The 23969-nt window shown below is 38.1% G+C and overlaps 3 protein-coding genes across 6 annotated transcripts; 1 reads left to right on the top strand and 2 right to left on the bottom strand.

Moving 5' to 3' along the window:
* Positions 1–749: 749 nt before the first annotated feature.
* LOC109085939 (KICSTOR complex protein kaptin-like) lies at positions 750–5539 on the top strand. The gene is made up of 12 exons (XM_019100428.2): positions 750–1062; positions 1146–1228; positions 1462–1546; positions 1737–1791; positions 1895–1973; positions 2093–2166; positions 2239–2345; positions 2434–2556; positions 3136–3199; positions 3286–3421; positions 3553–3726; positions 3820–5539. Exons 1-12 carry the CDS (start codon positions 852–854, stop codon positions 3973–3975), a joined length of 1347 nt encoding a protein of 448 aa, XP_018955973.1. The 5' UTR covers positions 750–851; the 3' UTR covers positions 3976–5539.
* A 799-nt stretch (positions 5540–6338) lies between these two features.
* On the bottom strand, positions 6339–18988 carry LOC109085950 (heterogeneous nuclear ribonucleoprotein L). Of its 2 annotated transcripts, none has more exons than XM_042756419.1 (14): positions 18819–18988; positions 15759–15877; positions 14716–14953; positions 14500–14585; positions 14246–14342; positions 13835–13907; positions 9854–9889; positions 9530–9598; positions 9174–9445; positions 8412–8533; positions 7970–8171; positions 7005–7062; positions 6776–6883; positions 6339–6667 (listed from the first exon to the last, which is right to left on the bottom strand). In XM_042756419.1, exons 1-14 carry the CDS (start codon positions 18900–18902, stop codon positions 6609–6611), a joined length of 1623 nt encoding a protein of 540 aa, XP_042612353.1. In that variant the 5' UTR covers positions 18903–18988; the 3' UTR covers positions 6339–6608. The 2 variants fall into 2 exon arrangements, with proteins under 2 accessions (XP_042612353.1, XP_042612354.1); XM_042756420.1 differs by having other exon boundaries at positions 6776–6871; positions 18819–18986.
* Positions 18989–19785: 797 nt separating this feature from the next.
* LOC109079421 (serine/arginine-rich splicing factor 7-like) lies at positions 19786–23448 on the bottom strand. Of its 3 annotated transcripts, none has more exons than XM_042756421.1 (8): positions 23178–23448; positions 21710–21934; positions 21193–21372; positions 21042–21110; positions 20892–20930; positions 20574–20693; positions 20372–20470; positions 19786–20286 (listed from the first exon to the last, which is right to left on the bottom strand). In XM_042756421.1, exons 2-8 carry the CDS (start codon positions 21925–21927, stop codon positions 20235–20237), a joined length of 777 nt encoding a protein of 258 aa, XP_042612355.1. In that variant the 5' UTR covers positions 21928–21934; positions 23178–23448; the 3' UTR covers positions 19786–20234. The 3 variants fall into 3 exon arrangements, with proteins under 3 accessions (XP_042612355.1, XP_042612356.1, XP_042612357.1); XM_042756422.1 differs by having other exon boundaries at positions 23044–23179; XM_042756423.1 differs by lacking the exon at positions 20892–20930.
* Between the last annotated feature and the right edge of the window lie 521 nt (positions 23449–23969).

Below are 23969 nucleotides of genomic sequence, written 5' to 3'. Positions count from 1 at the left end.
ATGTTGAAATTTTGTGTCCATGGCCTGGAAACTCCCCAGATCTTAATCCCATTGAGAACTTGTGGTCAATCCTCAAGAGGCGGGTGGACAAACAAAAACCCACTAATTCTGACAAACTCCAAGAAGTTATTATGAAAGAATGGGTTGCTATCAGTCAGGATTTGGCCCAGAAGTTGATTGAGAGCATGCCCAGTCGAATTGCAGAGGTCCTGAAAAAGAAGGGCCAACACTGCAAATACTGACTCTTTGCATAAATGTCATGTAATTGTCGATAAAAGCCTTTGAAACGTATGAAGTGCTTGTAATTATATTTCAGTACATCACAGAAACAACTGAAACAAAGATCCAAAAGCAGTTTAGCAGCAAATGTTTTGAAAACTAATATTTATGTAATTCTCAAAACTTTTGGCCACGACTGTGGATATTTTTCATGTGTATTCTTTCAGGCACATTGGACATGATTATGTCATTGCGCCCCCTGTGGGAGGACACGTTTCTTCTTCATCCGAAACAGAAATAAATTATTAGCACAATAGCATCAGCCTCCCATTGTTTTCAGTTGAATGAATTAGACAGAAGGGCAATGAGCAAGAAACAAACTGATGTAGAATATTCGCCCTTTCTCACGTAAGTTAAAAAAAACTAAAGTGTCGCTATCACTGTCGTCGACAGCTGATGACGACACCTTAATGTCGAGAGCTCTGATTTGTTAAGCGGTGCGAAGACGCAGATGATTGGTCAAATTTACTCACAAACCCGCCCATATACGGATGTTGTTTTTGTCACTTGCGTGACAGTCCAGTAAGGTCCTGCTGAATTTATATTTATTTTTAGTTGTGACTGTGCGTAAAATGTTACCGGACATAAAAGGCACGTGTTCATTTGTGGAAGACAGTTTTAGTCGTTTTCCTTCGCAGAGTAACATATACGGACTGTGCCAGGCTGGCGAGCAGGAGTTACTGGCAGCGACTCTGAAGGGGAAAGTGGTGTGCTTCAGATATCAGGACCTGCAGAGGAAGATCAGACCTGTGGCCAGAGAGATTCAGTTCACATATATACCAGGTGACAGCCAGCTCGTTTGCTTCGAAAGACTTTTTGGTTTTAGCTGTCCAACGCAAAAATGTTTATCTTTTCTGTTAATGTAGTTGATGCAGAAATCGTCTCCATTGACGCCTTCAACAAATCAGCTCCTAAAAGAGGACTGGTCGTAGGAATAACCTTCATTAAGGTGCGCTTCGTCATTAACTGACATAAGTAACTAGTTATTACAAACTAGATAAAAAATAAATAAATAAAAAAAAACTCATTCATTAATTTTTCTCCACCCATGAGAGCTGACATTTTCAGCTGTGAACCACTTCCATTTCTGCCCATAAATGTTTAAATGCAGGGGGAAATGTGTGCGTGTTCAGTACATGTATTTCTTTGTTGTTTATATCCTTCTGTCTCTTTTTCTCTCAGGACTCAGGAGATAAAGCAACTCCTTTCCTTAACATTTACTGTGATTATGAACCAGGGTCAGAATTTAACCTAGAGTCTATTGCACGTGAGTCATATAAACTGTTTTTTAGTTAGTGAACTGATTCACTGGCATGTCTTGAGCCCAAGGGGTATGCACAGATGATGTGGTTTAAATTTTACCTATATTAGTATGATGACAGTCTTCATAGGTATGAAGGAACAAATGAGATCGCAATGTTATACTGAATAATCTGAGGCTTCCATCCTGTTGACAGAAAGCTGTCTGAACCTGGAGCTCCAGTTCACACCGTTCCAGCTTTATCACACTGAGTATGTCATTGTGTTTCTATAAAATAAGTCGTAAGGTTTATATGTTGGCATTTTTTATTTTGAATAGATGAAACAGGTTTTTTTTTTTTTTTTTTTTCTTCAGGGTGCATTGTGGAGATGGATCCAGTGAGACTGTGTTTCTCCTCAGTGGGCACGATCAGCGCATACATCTTTACAAAGAGGTCAGCCTGGCTTAGAAATGTTGTCAGAGTAATGGCTTCTTATTGTTAAGAGTTTTCTTGTGCTTGTCTCATACTCTTATACTAAAGATTTGAATTTCCTTCTCAATGTCTGATAATAGAATGCGTCTCTGCACCAGTTTGAGGAACAGCCAGTAGAAAGACTCTTTCCTGAACTGCAGGAGCTGCCAAGCAAGTGAGTGTTTATTTTTCTGCAGTTCAGGTCTTGATGACGATGGTAATTATTATGTGTTTTGTTTTATTGCAGTGTGTTATGGTTAAACGTCTTGAGCATTGAACAAAATCGGCGCCTCACTGCGTTTGGATGTCAGAACGGTTCGGTGGGACTTTCTCTTGTCAACCAAAAGGGACCTGGTGAGTAACACACACTCTCCTCTTCTTCTTAAAATGTGATATGGTGATGATGCAACTTCTGACTTTCTTTGTACATTTGCCTTATTAGAGATTCTCCAAAACTGGCGTGTGAAGCATGACAGTCCCATCTCCACTGTGTTGCTGTTCCCTTTGAAACAGCAACACGAGGGCACTGACACAAACACTGAGGGATCCGGCTCAAATGATCACAGTAATCAACCAAACTTAAAACAAAGACAGTGTCTAGGGCTTTAGGCCTTTGTCTGAAATGTCTAGAGTACAGACAGTCACATCCAGATCACTCTGAATTCACATTTAGATAAAAATCTACAGTTTCATACTTTTGAGGGCTTCATGCAGAAATGTTTGGGGTTGGTACAATTTTTGAACGTTTTTGAAAGAAGTCTCTTATGCTCACCATAAGACTGATTTGATCAGAAATACAGTAAAAATAGTAATATTGTTAAATATTATTACAATTCAAAATAGATTTTCTCTATTTAAATATATTTTAAAATGTGATTTATTCCTGTGATGGAAAAGCTGAATTTCCAGTCTTCAGCATTAAACGATCCTTCAGAAATCATTCGATTGTCCTAATTTTCTGCTCAAGAAACATTTTTGTGGTAACTGATACTTTTTTTCAGGAATTCTTTGATGAATATAATGTTCAAAAACATTTTTAATGAGTTAGGCTTAAATATTTATTTTTATGCAAGATTATTAATGACAGGTAAGATCTCCAGACTATTGTTATTGATCGCTCTTTATTTGGCTTTTTCCCCCACAGGCAGTCAAAGGCAAACATTTAATCTGTTGGTAACCAGTGCAATAGAAATGGCTGTTGTGTACAGGTTAGAGCCTTTTTAGTATGTTGCTTCATGTTCTGCACCATGTCTCTGGTTGAGTGTAAAATAAATGTGTGTGTGTGTGTGTTCAGGAATGTGGAGAAGTATGGACTGAGCAGACAGCTGTGCTTGGCAGAAAGCGACCAGTGCGATGCAGTTCTCTGTGCTCTTGTTGTTGATCTGGACTTTGATGGACAACATGAGTTGTTGCTGGGAACATATGGACAGGTACAGTGCTGGATTTAAAGTACAGAAACACTTCTTGTGGAACAAAAGTATGCCACAATGAAAGAGTTCAAAACTGAAATTCAAGCAGCTTAGCAGTATGCACAATCATGTGTTTGATTCGTGATCTACAGGACCTACTGTGCTACAAATTTCAAGAACCAGTGGGAGCTTTTGAAGATAAGTTACAGTTACTGTGGAGACGGAGTTTTAAAAGTCCCCTGCTGTCACTGATTTATCTTGACCTGGATGGTGACGGACTGAGAGAGCTAGCCGTTCTTACCTTAAAAGGCCTGCATATCTTACAGGTAACTATCACAGAGCTGATTCATTAATATTATTTTGATGTGTTCAGTTAATTAATCCTCTGTGTTTTTGTTGTGTATTTTTCCCCTCCACAGCACAGTCTGAGAACAACAGCGGATCTTGTTCTTCACAGATTGTCCACTTTGGTATCAAGACTGACTATTTCTTCAAAAGACCAACCAATCGAAAACCAAGATAGCGAAGAGGAGTCCATTTCCATCAGCAATGAACAGAGAACTGCAGCCACCTGACACTGACTTTTATGTGACATTTATTTATTTTTATTTCAAAGGTGGCAAAGGAAGGTGAAGTGTATGAAGAGTTAAATATCTAATTTTCTTTGTGTATGAATGCATGCTAGAATCCATCTAACAGGTGTTTCTGCAAGCATAACTTATCCAGTGTTTTGTTGGTAGAATGGTGTTTCCTGTAGAGTGATGTCACCCTTCATAATGGTTTATAATGACAGACCTACTCTTCCTTGAATTTTGCACCAGTGCAATGACTATAGTTGATGCTGCTGATGATTCCTTGCTGGTGCCATGTTTGCTGCCAAACTTATTCAGTCTTCAATCAGTCCTAATGATCATAAGTAGTTTTTGTTCAGTGTGACCTCATTTCTGTGCCTATTGGCTTTGGGAAACATGTTGTTCACTTAAATACATTTCTAACAAAAAAAGATATCATTTTGCCAGAACTTTGAAGGACACTATGTACAAATTTGACAAATGCAGTTTTCTTTCCCATGTTGATTAACTTCCTATTAAAACAGGAATTCAGTATGGGACTGAATGGCTTGTCTTTTTTTATTTACACAAACTGGTAAAACTTTTAGTTCTTACTTGCTATAGCTAGTAAGCATAGCAGGTGACATTAAGGGTAGGGGATATTCACATCTTATTTTTTAAGAATAATGTTGGTCCATTTTTAATCTACTGAAAGATAAACACTTGATTTGGTTTCATGAGATTTCAGGAATCTTCAAAGCTCTTCAGGCAAGTGGTGTTGAGGTTTTGCTGTATCCCCAGTAGAGGGCGCCTTCAGTTAACATTGCGTCACATTTAAAAGCTCCTGAGGTCAGGCTTGACATGTGACCTGGGTGTTTGTGCAGTCTGAGACTGCTGTCATGTTTGGCTCTCTACGGGTTTGCAGCTAGGTACTATTGGACCCCCATCCGTTTCAGGCTCGTAGATTTGGACGAAGATGTCGTGTTAATGGTCTGTGGGTGAGAGGATTTTAGTCTTTTTTTGGATCTTCAGCTACAGATTTATGATGTATTGGGAATCCAGCTGTTTGGGAATCCAACTGTTAAGCTCTGCAGTTAATACTAGTGGCCTCTCAAAAGAGTAGCTGAAAGAAAAAACTCTGATGATTTATCAATTTTAGCACAACAGACAGTTCCCATTACTTTATTCATTTTTACCTTAACTATATTTTGTAATATACAGTGGTTCAAAATGTCACAAGGCTGACCAGTGAAGACCATGTATCGTGCAAGAATACCCAAAAGCACATTTTGTCTTGTTTTCTTCTGTTGTTTTTATGCATCATATATGGTTTGGGAGTATATCATTCCTAGGCTTTTTGACATATGTTGTAATTAATTTGTGTTATTTATATTTCTGTGTTTTTGTTATTTAGCTTGTGTTTTTAATTTTATGTTTTATTTTCTACATCATTTAGGTGGAGGCTATAAATAAGCCCTTTGGGTTTCTGCCTCTTCCTGCACAGTATATGGATTGTTCTTTTTGTTTTTTGTTGTGCTTCTATTGTACCTATTTTAGCTTTGTTCAAAATAAACTAAACTAAACTATATAACATAGTCTGTGAAGTATTGTTTATAAGGAGAAAACGTCTATTACAATTAGGAGACAACTACCATTCAAAAGTTCAGGGTTGGTAAGATTTTATGCATTTGAATGATGTTTTTTTTTTTTGTACTCACCAAGGCTGCATTTACTTGACATTACAATTTTATGATAACTTTTGTTTTAATAAATTTTAAAATATAACTTAATTCAGCAAAGCTGAATTTTCAGCAGCGTTCCTAGACCTAGACTAATATGCTGATTTGGTGTTCAGGACACATTTAATGTTGCGCTTCTTAATATTTTTGTGAAAACCATTATTTTTTTTTTCAAGAGTCTTTGATGAATGGAAATTCAAAAAGAACAGCATTTATTTGACATCATAAATGTCTTTACTGTCACTTCTGATCAATTCAGTGCATTCTTGCACTAAATATTCATTTTTAAAAACTCTTACAGAGAACCAGCGTTTAATAAGTTGTGAACAAATGTACTACACTTCAGAAATAATGTAAAATAATTAGGGTTAACTCTAACTTTATTATACTAAGTATAATTATAACGTTACAGATCAAAAAGGTTAACTGAATTCTTGCAAGTGGTGTAACCAAAATGTGAGCTCAACATTTTTGTTTTAATAGCCTAGACACCCTGTCCAGTGTATGGCTTTACTCTAACCACATATCACAAATGTGTTGATTTCCTGGATTTTGTGTTCAGTTGCTTGCCAGTCTGTTGTCTGTTTCTATCGCACAACAGCAATCCCACTGTTACAAGCTAATATGCACAAGACAAACTCTTCACAATGATGTCTTCACTAATTTAATACATTGTCACACAAATTTACTGTTATACAAGACCGGTCAATTGAAAAAAAAAAAAAAAAATTATTAATAGCAATATTAAAAAAAAAAAAAAATTAAAAGATACAAAACATTGAGTCCAGTCTTATTCTGGAAATAAAGGTAATCTTAACAGTCCCATTTCTTTCCCTCCAGGCCATCAGTTAAGACATGCTATGGTGCTGAGCTCTAACGGTGACTGGGAGTCAAAGGTTAGTGGTTGTTGTTATGGGTTCAGTTGGCGTGCTGTGCGGTTGAAAAACACAGTTTAAGAGTGTATGGGTAAGGCCCACCTGAGGAAAAAGAAAAAGAAAAGGTTTAAGGAACAATGGTTAGCGCAAACAGCTCAAACTTAGAACAGTATAAAAATGTGCAGCAGCTAGCCACGTAGTTTCACTTACTAGGGTTCGTCATCTGGTAGTGGTTCATCATAGCAAGAGCCTCCATAGCATCATTTACTGACTCCCACTCCAACAGACCAGATGAACTTCTCTCACCTGGAGTTCCACCAACACAAGAGCACACACACATACACGTGTATTTACGTAGAACCAAACATACACCACTTATACACTTTACACACAGTAAACTGACTGTTTATATACAAACACATTAAACTCAGTAACTCACTCTTGCCAGTGAACAGTTTGACGCTGGCTGGATTCTTGATTCCCAACTCATCACAAATCTGTAGATAAAGGTCCAGAAAAGATTATTAAACTCTTAATTCCACAAACTCCTACATCTTTAAAGCACAAGACACTTTATGTCCAAATTTGAAACAAAAATGTAATCTTTTCTTCCCTATTGTGAGATACTCGAGTGAAATGGCTATTGGATGGAACAGAAAAAAAAATTCAGAGAATTATAGCAAGGGGCAATGTTTTTGATTAAAATTACAAACATTTAAAACAAACAAAAAAACATTTATACAGATAAATCAAACATGTTCCATAAAAAATATGAATTTTATATACATACATATATAATAATTAGCCGGGTTTCCATCCAGAGTTGCAAATGTAACTTTTAAAAATTGGAATAATCAACACACAAACCGTTTCCATCCAACTAGTCATAGAGAACAAAATAACTACTTCCTGATAAACTGGCACTAAATATCACTAAGAAGCCACTGAATACAATAATTTTCATATTGAATAAATTACTCGGCCTCGACACAACACAATAAATGCAGTCATTGCTATCAGAGATGGATGCCTGCCGTTTGGGAACGCAGTCAAGCAAGACAATTATACAGAAATACTTTGCCCAGGCATTAAAGAATGACCACACAAACATTTCAGATGCTGTGAAGATTGGTCTGCTGGTTAGTCAGGTTATGCCGTCCAATAGTGCACATTACTTTTTTTTTATGCGAATGGAGACATTTGTTTGCAAAATGTTTCCATCTCCCATTATTTGCATTAACCCTTTTTCACAAACAACCTCAAGTGAGCATACAAAGTGTTTTGGTTTTTTTTGAATTAAGGATTTATTTTTTTTTTTTTTAATTGAGCATGTCCATCACTTGTTTCTGATGCAGTACTTCAAAATGTGCATAAAAAGAGCTAGTGACAGATAGGACCTCTGACCTGACTGAAAGCTTCAACAGTGCAGTCTGGTGGACCGTTGAAGAAGTGCAGTACATTGCTGGGCTGCTGGATGCGGTTCTTGGCTGCCTGCTCAGCGGTGGTGAAACGGTTGTTTCTGTTGCCGTGGAAATCCTTAAAACTACAACTGCCATCTTCTAGTTGGTATGACTGTCCCGGCATTATGGCCTGTTGTTTGGATACACTGCAGATCAAAGGACAAACAAATGAAAAAAAAAAAAAAAAAACTAGTACACAGATAATTTATGTAGTCTTCAACTGAGAAACAACTTTGTGGTTTGGGCCATTTACTAAATGTTAAATGTAAATTATTTTATGTAATGTTATTTTAAAATAATAAATCTTTAAAACTTTACACAAAAATACATATTTAAACAGATATATAATGGAAATGCATGCTCAAAAACACTTCCATGGTACACACCAGACATTGAGTTTTTGTCCGAACAGCATGTTGTTGTTAAGGTGTGAAATGGTTCTATCAACGGCGTAGCAGTCTCCCATCTCCACCATTGCAGCACCTGGTTTACTCTTCATAAATTTCACCTGAGCACATACAGAAATATTCAATAAAATAAAGAGACAAACAACTACATACACTACTGCTCAAATGTCTGGGGTCAGTAAGTGTTGTTTATTTTTTTAAGAAATTAATACTTACTCCAAGAGAACACATTAAATTGGTCAAGTCAAGGAAATCTTGTGTTACATTAAATGTCTTTGCTCTTTCAAATAAGTGCTGTTCTTGTGAACTTTCTATCATAAGAATCTTGAACAAAATCGTTTCCTGGTTTCCACAAAATATTATTCAGTACAACAGTTTTTAACTTTGATAATGTTTCTTGAGCACCAAATCAGCACATGAGAATGATTTCTGAAGGATCATGCGACACTGAAGACTGGAGTAATGATGCTGAAAGTTCAGCTTTGCCAAAACAGGAATAAATTAAATTTTAATGTTAAAATAGAACAGTTATTTGCAAACGTTATCATATTTAATATTACTGTTTTTACTGTATTTTTGACCAAACAAATGCAGCTTTGGTGAGCACAAGAGATGCCTTTCAAAAACATTTTTTAAAAATTACCAACCTTTTAAAAGGTATTGTTTATGAAATGATCACCTCCAAACCCACAGGTTTTTCAGCTGAGGATCATGAGCTCCACAACCCCATCACCCACTCACCCTTTCCACATTGCCGTAGAGACAGAATATGTTGAAAACTCTGTCTGCATTGATCTTGGTGGGCTCAAGACCGTACACCATGATCACAGGAGAGTCAGCATGAGCGCTGTATTCCGGTGCAGGAGGTCCGTGTCCGTACTGCGCCCCACCATACCGGGGTCCGCCACGGCCACGTCCCATTGGAGGCCCCATGCGCCTGCCCTCGTAGTGAGGGGGTGGGGGAGGTGGTCCATAAGTTTCATCATAGTGACCATAGCCACCCTGAGGACCACCTAGAAAATATTTTTAAGTTAAATACACACCATATGCCTTCAGTGCCTCTAGTTGAACCATTAGATAACGTGTATCAGACTGACCATATTCAGGTGGATGATCCCCCAGCAGTGCTGGCTGCCTCTGCCGCTTGTTTGGGTTAGCGTTGGGGTCTGAGAAAGAGAGACAGAACAACAATACAACATCTCAACTGCTATGAACATAAAGAGGGCAAACACAAAAGAAAAGGGAATGAGGTGCAGTTCTGGGAGTGACATGCAGTGAGCATTAGGTGTTAATACTACTAAGTGACTGCAATACTAAGCCATAATGGAGATTTTGAATAACATATCAGGTTGATCAAAGACAAATTCGGCTAAATCAAAGAAAGTTTTTCATTCTCTCAGACCTCGCAACCAAACACACACCTTGTGAACTGTTCCAATTGCCATCTGCATCGGTATCTGCACAGACAGGTATACACAAATCAGATTAAATTAAGTAATAAAATTATACACACAAACATGACTAAATAACTATACTTCCAAAATTATGCATTTGCTCATTACTCTTGGTTCTGACTAAAAACCGACATGTACTAATAAATTAGAGGTCTGTTCCAGAGAAAAGTGGTCTGAATGAATAAACACTTTCAGTTCTAGATATGGTTACAACAGTTTGCCTGCCTGCAAGGCCAAGACCAATGGTCTTCTCCAAAAAGATGACACCCAAACCACATCGATGTCATAATACAAAGGTTCACAGAAAAGAACAGCAGAGGCTACTACAACAGTACTTACATATTTAACACATACCGACATATTTTAGAGACAGGAATTAAATTTTATAAAATACTAAAAACTTTAGGAAGAGGTTTAAGGGTCTTCATGTACAAGTCAAAATGAAACACTGTTTGCATCTTAATCTGACCTATTCCAATGTTCTGTTATATATTTCACATGGAAATGAAATGTGCATTTGGAATAATGTGCACCAATAAATCTTGCAAAATCAAAGCCCAGAAAAATGAATTAGAAAAGTCCATTTTGAATTCATGTTGACTCAAGCTAGACAAATGAACAAGGCTGCTGATTAAAAAGGTGGTAGGTCTTTTTAGAGTTAAATTTTAAAAAGTCATCATACAATGGAAATAACAACCGATCTTTTCTTCTGAGTAAAACAGATTATCTAAAAGAAAGAAAAAAAAAACAGCAGGAATTGGTTCAGTCTATCAGTTATTGATTGCATAAAGGTAAATCTAAGAACTTGCAGTCAATCATAAGGAAGGGGCGGGATTTAAGTGGACTGAATGATTGGAGAAGCCCGGTATGTCAAAGAGAAGTGTGTCATTTTAACAAAAGAATTATGACATTTTGATTCAAACCAAAACCATAAGCACAAACATATGCACAGATTTATCAATATCAATAACAATAACATACAATAAAAAAATAGAAAAATTTAATTCCACATCAAATTTCAACTTAAAAAAAAAAAAAATTTAAGTGCTTGATCAGTTAAACTAGGAGTATTCTAAGTTTTCACTCCCACAGGAAATGTTACCTGCTAAAGATGAAAGAAAACATTAAAAATATCAGTCACTTATGCCACACCATCCAGAGAATGAAAGAGTATGAAAGGAAATAAAAGAGCTACATACATCCACTCATAAAGGGAAAAAAAAGACAGGATTCTTTATTTAATATTATTCAAGGGTCTTCACTTCATGCCAAAAGGGTGTAATATATCTTACCAAAAAAGTTCCAGCTGACCCAGCCAGGACAAACAGTTTGAATGAGCAGTGTGCTATACACCCATTTAAAAACAAAAAAATAAATGCAGCAGGCACCATGGTGGAAGTGTGATGTTCTTTACCAGTCGCCCTACTCCTGATGATTTCGTTTTCATTCAGTTCCTTAGGATATTTCTCCCAGTCCGGTGCATGCGTTTTTGGTGTGTTCCAGGCACATCGGTGCTTACCGTAGTAGTAAAGGTGGATAGCAGACAGCAGGCGGTGTCGAGTTTAGAAGAGACGCCACACCAGCGGTCAGACTAATCCACACCTGCGTCACACAGGGGGCGTAACACAGGGATCAGAACACGGTCAGCCGTGCCCAATGAATAAAACAGATTCAACACAGAGAGGAAGAGGAGGAGAAGGAGGGATGGAGAAATGAGAGATAGAAAGCACTTCAGTCCACAAAGAGACAGGGCTTGGGGAGGGAGAGCGGAGGATCAGACTGTGTGATCAGTGGGCAGCTGCGGTCCTTCCCATGTGTTACGGTGGTGTATTGTTGCTAATGTCACCCATAGTGTCTCGTCTGGTGCATTTCACTATGTTTTAGCAAGTTGGTTTAGCAAGATGTGTTTGCGAAAATCTCACACGTTGATGTCAGAGCTGTAATCATGTGGTTTCGGATGTGTCATGGTGCAAAGTCGATGTCATCTCTGTTAGTTATGTATAGACAAATGTCTGCTCTTTGCTCGGTGAGTAGTGACGATCTCAACTTGTCATGCTGCGCGCAACAAGACCACTGGCGCTGTGTTGGAGCAATCTTGGCTTGTGTCGTGATGATAATGTCGACTCGCTGATCTCTGCATAAATCTCAAACAATTTGTTTGTTGGTGTGTTGTCATAGCAATGTCAGTTCGGCGTGCTGTCATGGCAGTCTCTGACCATGCCACCTGTGTTGTAGCAATCCTGATCTGGTGTGTTTTCACGGTTATGTCAGCTTTTCATGTTCGCATGATGTTCTCAGGAAAGAGGAGAGAAGCGAGAGCAAAAGTAGCCCAAACACCCAAGAAACATGACGACATTAGGCAGGGAGTGTGAAGAAAATATCTGTGTAATTCTTCTCTGTTGTTCTGTGTATCTGTACCACTTTGCTTCATGTGTTTGCTGCTCGATCAGTCGATGTTGATGTGCAAAGGTCTTCGGTGATTGGCTGTAATGTATTATCCAAAGAGATTAGACCCATTCCCCTTAAATGTGTCATTAACTCAGACAGATGTCCGCCACCTTTGTAGAGAATGGAGATGTTAGCTGAGTGGAAGGATATCTTGAGTGTTTTTTTTTTTAATCCGTGTGACTTCAATACGAGTGAATTTGCCATCTTTGAAGCGTTTAAAGTTGTTGTGAGTTCCGTTTCACAGTTCCATGTGGCCTGTTGAATTGCTGCGAGTGTGACTTGCAGAGAAACTTGCGTACATGGAAATGTTTTGTTGGATGTAAAATGTGCTCTGCAGCTAGTACAAGCACAGAAGCTTAATGTATCACAACTCAGGAGTAAAAAAGCTTAGCAGTTTTACCCTGAGAGACTGATACATAGACATTTTGCATAAGGAAAAAGTGGAGAACACTGATTATGAACCACTGCACCTCAATAGAGCTCTGGAGTTAAAAAAAAAAAAATTCACATTGTTTGACGACTTACAATGTTCAAAGGTGAATCTGTTCCTACAATGCAAAGCATTTACATAAAACTCACTGAGAAAAAAAAAAAAAAAAAAGAAGAAAAAAAGAAGAAAAAAAAAAGAAAGCATTCTGAATGCAAAATCTAAAATAGAACAGTGGATTCAATCTGGGTAAAATTGGTTCCCAAGTGATCCATTACATTTTGCTTGGACCATTGTGAATCTTTACATTCATAAATCTACCTGTCTCTTACATAAAGCCTGGCTCTATGACCTTGTTCAGTACTTGCCCTATTGCTGGGGTGTCAAATTCCTGCTCCTAGAGGGCATAACGTCCTGTAGAGGTCTAACTTCAATTTGCCCCAACACACCCACCAAGAATTTCTAATGATCCTAAAGATTAGCTGATTCAGTGTTTAACTGGGATTGGAGCTAAACTGTGCAGTTCAGCTCCAATATTCAGCATCCTGCCCTATTGCTAAGCAAAAAAATCAAATCTCCATCATGTAATATGCTAGATGCAGTGTCATGCATAATGAGTACAGGTGAAAGAGTGTCTGCTTCTAAGGATTTGTGTGTAAATGAGAAACACTTGTGCTTTAACACGAAACAGGTGACATGCGCAACAGACAAATCTATGTCTATATGAGCTAAGAAGGATTTGTGCTTCTGCCATCATGACAATCATGCCCTCTCAAGTGCATGTTTTTGGTTTAAATGAACGGATGTGTTTTTTTTAAAGGCGCATGTTCTTTTTGTGTATGTGCTAGAATGCTTGTCCACGAAAGAACATCTCTATGTAACTACAACTGTGTAAATATTTGTATTGTAATCCAAACAGAAGGAACACAAGAATGAAGCAGCATCACTGAAGTGACATTCTTGGGAAATGATCTCCTATATAGCTTCCCAAGACATCACTTAGGAGGCTTGTCCACGCACCCGTCCCCATAAACTATAAAAAGCACAGACAGAGTGCATGAGCTGTACTGTACCTTGGCCACTCAGACTGGGGTTGGTGTAGTCCCAAGTATCCTGATCATTTTTGAAGACATTGAGACGGGTTGGCTATACAACAGAAAGTGAGCTTTCATTAGTAATCAGGGTAATATGTAGCCAAAACCATTTAAAAACAAATATGCACAACCATTGACAACATTTAGTCACAAAGTGATGTAAATTTTACAGGTCTAAAACTCTCTTTTAAAAAAAAAAATTTTAAGCCATGTCCAGGCTCCCTCAGAAGCCTCCTGGTTGAGCATCAGTGGTGTAGACTTTAGAATGAAGGCAAAATTATTATGTGCATCCGTAACAGAATGACTTAATTAGCCATACTGACTCCAGGCCTGCAGAGGGTACTGTACAGCACGAGAGGTATCGTACGCATAATGTTTTGGGGTACTAACCTTGGCATACTCAATTTTAAGGGTGCAGCAGCCCGAGTAGATGTCAGCTCCATTGAGAGATGCTTTGGCTCTCTGTGCACTCTGAACCGAGTCAAATGTGACCAAAAGTCAAGGAGAACAATATTTTGATTGTAAATAAGAGCATGCAGTGTAAACTACACTTTGACAGGGTTTAAGATTTGTTTGTGTGATAAGACCCATACACTGTGCAGAAATCATTAAACCACATTAGAGAAGACTTTGTTCAAGGATATTCAACCATGGCTTGAACTCCATTTTTCCTGAAGATCACAATCCTTTGCACAGGTCCACAGTTATTACATATGGTGTAGAGAACATCCTGTAGAGAAGAAATGACAATGTGTAAACAACAGAGACAAAGACGAGGACCAGCTCAAATGCAATTGTAGACAGCTAGGCAATAGAGTCTACTCAGCTACACCATCATGGGTGCTATCGAAACAACTTACCGTGGTAATGGGATAGATGGGGTTCATGATGGTAAGGAGCAGTACATTGTTGACGCTCCGTGTATCATCAGAGTTGCTGGGCCGTGAGATTTTCTGACTGGTAGAGTAATTGATGTAAGATGGTCGGCCAGCGATGTAGATTTGATTATTGTTAGCATACGTCACTGCGTTTCCTGAGCCGTTCATGTCCTCAAACTCCACCAGTGCCTGACGCTTCTTTGGCATCAACACAACATAACTGAAAGACAGACGCACAGACTTTCAATAACAATTCTCTAGAAATAGTGCAAAATGCAAACCAATGAATAGCAAATTGTTAACTTCTTACATAAATTGCCAAACGTACTTTACTGACATTACTGTTGGGCTTTTATTTAATATTTTTACAATCAACTATTGAATTAGTTTTCTTTTCAAGCAGTGGTTCTCAACCGGGGGGCTTAGCTTCCAACTTCCAAGGAGGCCAAAGGATGACTTAAAATGATTGAATTACATTTTCAAAAATGTAAAAAAAAAAAAAATAATAATAATAATAATAATAAATAATAATATATATAATATAATATAATATAAATCTATATATATATATATATCTAATCATATAATATCTATATATAATATATATATATATATAGATATATTATATAAAAACTAATCAGAATCAGATTTTTTAATCGTATAGAATCACAATATGAATCATTTTGAATTAAATTATAAACACTTCCAGTTTTGGTTAATAAAAAAATGAAGTTTGAAAACAAGCAGTGTTGTCATAACTACAGAGGGAATACCGGAGACAATATCTCAGTCAGTATGGGGGACCTTTGAATATTGTGTTGGACAACAGGGAGCCTTTGTGTCAAAAAGGTAGAGAGCCAATGGTTTAAAGGAACTTTTGTCATTATTGTTCTAAATTCACCCCAAATACACACTTAACTTATTAATTTCCCTCACTGTCACCAAAGAATGGACTCGAATGAGCACTACAAGGATTGAGGACGCCATATGGCAAAGGGACGATTACTTTCTTCCATAAACATTACCTTATGGTGCCAAACTCCTGGAGCGCCTCCATCAGGTCGGTCTCGGAGATGCCGTCAATAAGCCCCCTTACATGTACCACAAGTGAGGGCAAGGTCTTGTGCGGGTCGTCATAGCCCTCCTGAACATACAAAAGGAAGAGTGAAAGGTTAAATCAAACAATAAATGTAAAACCAGAATCCCTGTGAATGTTTAAAGCAAATATGTAAGATTCTTATTCGTTTTACTATATTAGCCAAAATGATGCAAAATTCAGTATACTGTAGTAAATAAAGGCTCAGTCTAGCAAAATGGATCTAACTAGCATCGGATTAAGAGTTTTCTGTTCGAAAATTCATGTTTCGCATGAAAACTGACAGATTCTCATTCTTTCGAGTTTCCTCGAGCACTTTACCACATTTTCCATTCAGTTAATTGAGTGAAAGTCTGTAACATTCAGTATGAACGCTGTACCTCATAGGCTGATCTGACTGACCAGAACAAAGAATGAGCATTGAGTAAAGCACTGCTAGCCGAGCCACAGGTACCAGCAGTGTGTCCCACTCATAGACTTTACTTTGGGGGGCCGCCCAGCTGGGTTGCCAAGTCTGTGTATTATACGCGACTTTGGGCTTCTTTTTTTGTAAAGCTGAGTGACCCTGCAATCAAAGCAACGATAGAAGTAGACGTAGAGGAGTGGGATGACTTTCTTGTAGTCTAATTTTTACAATGTTTTTGTAATGTACTAGTTATCACGGGCTGTAATAAAAAACAAGTAGTCCTATACTAATACTAAGAGTAAATATGGTTCGAATAGACTAAAATTTATTATCCCACAAATTTACTTCTATGTTACAACTCCCCAATCAATCCATTATCCACTTCTCCTTTTCCATCTCTCCAGTCCTATTCTGCTCACAGCTGACTGGAGAAGAGTTTTTTCCCACTTTTGTTGCAGTTTGCTGATTTTTGTAAAACAGCTTCTGTTTTTCCTTTTCAGATAAAAGAGTGGTTTCAGTTTAATATGTTGCAGACTCATTTGTTTGTAATAAATAACTGATAATAAATAATATTGATGATAATAAATCATCAAAAAATATTGGGCTTGCTTTGGAAGCGGTTGCTTATTTGTCTCGCGAGAGCTGGCAACATTGCCACCCAGGTATCTTTGGCATTTCCTTCGCACAGGAGCACACAGTGTTGCCAACTTAGCAATTTTGTTGCTAAATTTAGCAACTTTTCAGACTACCCTAGCAACTTTTTTTCCCCAAAAGCACCTAGCAACAAAATTAGCATTTTTTTTTTTTTATTTGGCAACTTTGATAAGTGACTAAGACAATAAAAAGGAACACATTTTCTATCCAAGTTACACAAAAAGAGGCAACCAAAGATGCTTAGCAGTACACACATCACATGAATTAAGTTAGCTGCTATTTGCAATTGTTGAATTTAATAATTTAATAATTTTTCATTTATGTTTTTACAGACTTTTCTCAGAGCGTAGCATATTAGCTACTTAAAACATTGCTTAAAGCATAACTGTTGAAAATGGGTAGAATTTCTAGTTTACCATCTATTATTTTTTTTAAATCGTAATCAATCAAAACTGTGTAAGTTTTCAATAATGTGTTCAATATGTATTTATGTAAAGTTGTTTATATGTTATTATTATAGAATGCATATTATTTTACAAAGAAATCGAAATTAACATATATAAAATATTTTTTTTGCTGAGATTTGATGTTTTGACAATGTGTTTACGCAATGACGACGTCATCGCAAAATGACATCACAACGTCATTTAGCAACTTTTAGCAACAAATCAACCTTCCTTTAGCAACTTTCTCTAAAAATTAGTTGGCAACACTGGGCGCACAGACAAAGCTCGACAGAGCGGGGCTTCAGTCGCCTTTGCCACTAAAAACAGATGTGTGCGAACTACAAAATAAATTTAGGAGCACGTGTGCGAATAAAGCAAAATCCTTCCGTGTGAGTTTTCTTAAATTTAATGTCATAAAAAGTATTCACTACATGAAATGGTACAACAAACGTCTTAATGATCCTTTCTGAACCTCTTATATTTTGGGGATGGAAAAACAAATTGCGAAACAGCCTATTGATTAATACACTTCAAAAGGCTATGATTTCATTAAAAAAAGAGCGTTGCACGTGATCCTCAATCAATGAATGGCGCACATTTATGCCAAGCGACTGCTTATAAACTCGAGTTGATGAATTATGAAAATGTCTACTTTATGACCTTTAACTTACATAATATGTTTTAGACGATTGTAAGAATCAGTCTATGGTAAGAATGCATATTTTCATCTCTCATCTGAAGGATCAATAGTGTATATATTTCAAAATAAGAGTCACTGTGTATTTCGGGCTTGCTTACAATTAAAAGTCACACGTTATTTTTATGTATTTATTTTTTCTTTCTGGGCATTATTGGTATTTTGGTTACACAATAAATTGTACTGAATTTAATTCATAGTAAACTATTGTATTTTCTGGCTGGGATGCTTCCCCTGAGGAAGAAAAGTCAAAGAACATAAGGATTTTACTACTATCAGTAAAATCGGTGCCCCATTCACTGATGAGCCACCAAGAAGAACTCAACCATTTTAAATGCTGCAATTTTGCATAATTTACAATGCATAATAGGAGTATGTAATGAAATGTAGTAGTAGCCCATGTAATTAAAATTAATTTCAATAAATAAAAACATTGTTAAAAAACACATTATTTGTCATATGTAACGTTAGTAGACCACTGCCGTGGGTAACTTAATAAGAGGATTTTCCAGCCGGCTACCAACACAAGTATAATATTCAAGCATGTGTGAAGTACTGAGATGTATTAGATGCTGTGAATTATACTTCTCATCTTGTGGCTAGTACTTATCATATCCTCCGCAATCGAATAATTATTTCCCCAAACTGAGCGGTCGAACTAGCGTTGGCTACAAGCTAGCCTTATAGCATCACGTGTTGAATGAAAGAAAAACGCGTTTCACGAGAAAGATTCGAATCTAGCGCCACACGCGTGGAAATGCAATAAACTGAATAAAATGAAAGTACCGTGGCCATTCCGTCGCTGTCTGTTTTCTGTCTTTTTGTTGCTCTGCCTCCGTCGCCGTAATAATGGCCTGCCGCAGCAGCCATGTTGTCTCAAATGAAACGTTCTAATGGAACACACTACTGCTGCAGCTACGGCAACCCGCAGGAGGAGGCGGGAACGAGAGAGGAAAAGGAATCTTGGGAATGGTTGCGCTTCAACACCTATTGAGAAGACTAGCTAGACACTATTTTAGGGCTTCGTAGTCGTGTTCGAACCCCACTTGTCCACCAAATGTCTTTAGGCTAGCAGCTTTACTAGTGCAAACCTGATTATGCAATGACTCTTATGTTTCTCGTTTTCTCTAGACTGAGCCAACATGCAGGCAGTGTGTTAACAAGGAGAGGTACTTAAAAATCCGTGTTTGGTTTTAAATGTCTCCTTCACACATTTCTTCTCGTGTTGTCTAAAAATGGTTTTGATATAGCTGATGTTACAAGCGAACGAACATACAACTACACAAAATATTTGGTCTATATTAGGTTTCAGTCCACCTGTAAAATTAAATAAAGCTGATTCAATGTGCCTACAATCGCCTTTGGTGGACAATTTGATATTAGGTAAAATTGGTGCTGGGTGATGTGACCAAAATTTCATCTAATGTCACAATGATAACTATATTATTATTTTGCTGAAAATATGGTTTAAAAGTTGAGATGAAATTTTACAACTCTGTATGCCGATTGTCACCACTGCAGAAACTTAATACTAGGCCAAATAAAAATACCAAACAACTTCCGAAGACATGTAATCAGTCAGTAATAAAAACAAAGCCTATTAAAAATCAATACAAACTGCAAGTATAGTATACTGGAAGTATATGAAATATATGTATGGTTGAAAATTTCACAATTTTTCCATTTAAACTAGAAATACACCTAAAAATGAATAAAGAAAACTCAGATCAGTAAACATTTTGCACTGAAACAGTTGGGTTTGTAAAGCTTTATTAAAAAGATCATTGCCATTTTCAATGCAAAAAGAAAAAAAAAAAAACTCTACAAACAAACAAATCACAGCATACTCTTCAGCTCATATAATACACTGACTAAATCACAACAGCTCATTCACCACCTTACCCATAAATCACTGACCACAGGACACTGGCTCAAGACTGAAATTAAAACAATGGAGCTCATAAAAAAAAAAAAAATGTTTACAGGTCTGGGGGGGGTACGTAAAAGGTGAGGGAAAAAAAATAACGAGCTGCTTGAGATGGTGATGTTTTTACAAAGAGCTTTCTTTAAAATGTGGGGAGGGAGAAGACAAGAAATAGCTTTGTAGCTACAGTAGAACCAGTACTGAAATCATGGGGAGATAAAATGTATTTTAGCCCTGAGGCAAAGGTGGGGAATGGGGGTGAAGCTTCAGTATTCAGATCAGTCAGCATCCGGTGTTGGACTTCTCCTTGGGCTGGCAGACCTGGAATGACTAAAACAAACAAAGTGTCAGCATCTGCTCATTTTCTACAAGAATGACACAACTGAACGGTGCTATTGTGTAAATATTCATTTACCCGTCTTTCTTGTGACTGACCGAACGAGACCGAGAGCGAGATCTGGACACACTACGTTCCCTCGGTCTAGAACCAGATCGTGAACGGGAACGAGAGCGACTACAGATACAAAAACAAACAATTCAGAAGGCAAGTACAGCACCGGTACATCTCATTTCACGCATGTAAAACTGATCTAAATTAGCATGAGTAAACCGAGTACCTGTCTCTACGGACAGGTGTTCTGGATCTGGACCTTCGGACCGGGCTTTTCGACCTGCGTACAGGTGAACGTGAGCGCCGCACAGGGGTTCTGGATCTAGAGCGGGCCGGAGAACCTGACCTTGAACACAAAAGGTGAAGTTTAAGAAAAAATGAAAAAAAAAACCCAGCCCAGAGATCAAAGACAACATTTAGAAAGCCAAGGGGTCCAAAAGAAAGATTGCTTCTCCAAAAGTGCTCTGGCACATCAAAGCAGTAAGTAGACATATTGCAACTAGAGTTAGTAGAAACAGGACTGTGGACTAATAACACAGCATACCTGCTTTTGCGTTTTGAGTATGAAGGTGAACGGTACCTTCTAAGAAAGAGTGGAGATAAAAAAAATATATATAAAAGAAAGTAATGAAATCAGATTGACGTATCTAGACTATAAATTTTTCCAAACTGTTGGAGCAGTGAGAGGACTTGCCTTTCATTGCTACGGCTACGAGAGCGGTAGCGCCTGCCACGAGATCTGGACCGAGAGCGGGACGTTGACCTAAAAAGAAACAAAAACAAAATGATTATTAATAACACAACAGGGTCAGGTAGCAACACAATAAATAGGTTGATTAAAGTACCTGCTGCGTCGACTACGCCTCTTGCTGAAACGATAACAGTCGTAGGCATAATGACCAGATTCCCCACACTGGTAACAGCGGTCGTTGGGGTCAAACTGTCTGCGGCTGGGACGGCCATAACGGGACTTTCTGGACATACCATTAGACATCTCAACTCTCACGCGGGCTCCACAAAGCACCCTAGGATTTTATAGATCAGAAGGTTATTCGTTTCTCTATGCCAAACAAAGGTGCACTCATATGTGTCCCCCTTGATTTTTTCAGAGCCACACACTTCACAGATTCAGGCTAACTTCAGATATACTAAGAATAACAACTGAACTAAAAAACACACTACAATTATTCTGCATCCAGGATAATACCACATAAGTTGGGGCCTTTGTGAGCGGAAAAAGAACAGTGATAAACCGCCGACACTCACCCCTGCGGGTCTTAGCTCCCTGAAGAGGTCAGGGGGTTAAATGTGCTGCAGTAGCATCATGGCAAATGTAGGCAGGTAGAACTCAAGTAGACTCACTTTCCATCCATCCCCTTTACGGCATCCTCTGCATCTCTGGCATCCTCATACTCTACGAAGGCGAAACCTGGAGGGTTCCGGGCGACCCACACACTCCGCAAAGGTCCGTAGTAACTGAAGGCTCGTTCCAGCTCACCTTTGGCTGCACCATTGCCAAGGTCACCGACATAGACCTTACAGTCCGTGGCACGAGAGGAACTTCGAGATGAGTAAGACATCTTGCACCTGTAGTATGGACAAAGGTAGAGAAAAAAAATGGCCAGAACTTAATTTTAAATCTGTTAATGTATGATGCACAATAACTGATTCCACAAATTTGATGATACTCAAATTAATAAACATTTTCTTTGCAAAAAAAAAAAAAAGAACCATCACACGCAAAAACAAAGGCTTAAAAATCAGATTTTAACCAGGGATTTAAGGACCACTGGGGGTCTCTGGAGGTCAGTGGACATGCTATAAAATATTAATTTCTAATTACAAAATATCACACAACCTTTATGAAAAATTAAAACTGTAATTTTAATCTATTCACTCACCCTCATGCAATTTCAAATATGTATGCCTTTCTTCAGCAGAACACAAAAGATGATATTTTGAAAAATGTCTCTTTTTTTGTGTCTATTCAATGAAAGTCAATGGTAACCAAAACTGCATAGCAAGATTCTTCAAAATATTACAGTTCTGCAAAATAACACGAGGCTGAGTAAATGACAGCGTTTATTTTTGGCTGAACTTTAGGCATTACATAATGCAATTAAGTTGCAGTGTATTATAAGATTACGGTCCCTGGTTCTGTTAAGGTTAATAATCCCTGTCGTAAAGTAGAGTTTCTGATTGTATAAATGTAATAACGTCGTGTTGATCAACCAGAGCGAATGACAGTAAGTATGTCGTGCAAAAACGCGTGCGCTACAAACATCGTTAACGTTACTCGCGGTCAGCTGTTATCTCATCACGTGGATGTTTCCAAATCGATATTTATGAAGATATGAGATCTGTTAGAACATTACTATAAAGAGTTAACACATGCTTTTCCTCGAGCATTATGGTTTACTTTCGCTTTCCTCCGTAACAGCAGTCGCCTCAACTGTCTAGCTCCGGCCATGATGCACTGTTCAATCATGTTTATCAACACAATCTAAGTTAACAAGACTTAAACAACCAAATCCACACCAGACACTACGACTAGGGCTTATATGCATGAAATGCTTGAGAATGTAGCAAGCGGTTTGCCTGTTAGACAATAAACAAGATTAACGCCTTTAATAAGTGCGCCAGAAACGCAGGCCGCTCTTTGTTTGGCACGTTTTTTAATCGGACGACACACCTACCGAAACACAACGATCTATCAACTGGCACGACCAGTAAAACCCCGAGCTCTCGTACAAGGTTTATAACACATGCGACGAGAAACCACTTTGGATAATACACAATAAACAACACCGTCTGCTGCACGCGGACTTACTGTGTAACTCGACGTCCTCGGTTCCGTGTGAGGGCGCGTGGACGTGTTCTTCTTCCGGTTGATTAAAGGTGCTTCAAACAAACCTTGGCCGACAGGATAAACAGCTAATAAATACAAGCAGACAGAAATCTGAAAATCGCTACTACCTCTAACAGATTAAAAACGCGCGCATGCAAATCAGAATAGCGCTATCACTTCTTCTCTTATCTCATGCTCCTCACGCTCTTGGCCCGGAAGCATCACCCGTGACCTGCTGAGCGAGCGCGGCCTTGTCGACTTCTCTCTTTCAAGAAGGGGCGGTGTCTTTAATACTTGAACATGATTGGCTCTCACTGGTGTAACTCAAACTAAAGGCGCGTTTTCTACTGGTTTTTTGTGGCGGGTATTTTCATTCATTCCAGTAGCTCGTATATTTTGAATCAGCTCAGCTCAGTAACCAGGGGTGCGTTTCCCAAAAGCATCGTTAGCTAACTATGGTAGTTAGTTCCATTGAAATCTATTGGTTACGGAACTTGCGAGCAATAGTTGCTTTTGGGAAACGCACCCCAGATTCATTCATTGATTCAAGCCACGCTCTCTGCAGGACACAACATAAAGCCGTTGAATCTCTCACTTAACCGATTCATTAAAAACACCGAATGTCTATAAGATCATCTATATATTTTTCCTCTATTGTGAGCCTCTGGAGTTTTGATATAATGCCCACATTATTATGTGTAGTTGGTTGTAATTTTGCAACATTCATAATTCTTGCATCCTCCTCTGGAGAAGTAACTAAAGCATTTACACACC

The sequence above is a fragment of the Cyprinus carpio genome, chromosome A5 (genome assembly GCF_018340385.1).
Source record: "Cyprinus carpio isolate SPL01 chromosome A5, ASM1834038v1, whole genome shotgun sequence".
Taxonomy (NCBI): Eukaryota; Metazoa; Chordata; class Actinopteri; order Cypriniformes; family Cyprinidae; genus Cyprinus; species Cyprinus carpio.
This window is presented reverse-complemented; position numbering and strand designations above follow the sequence as displayed.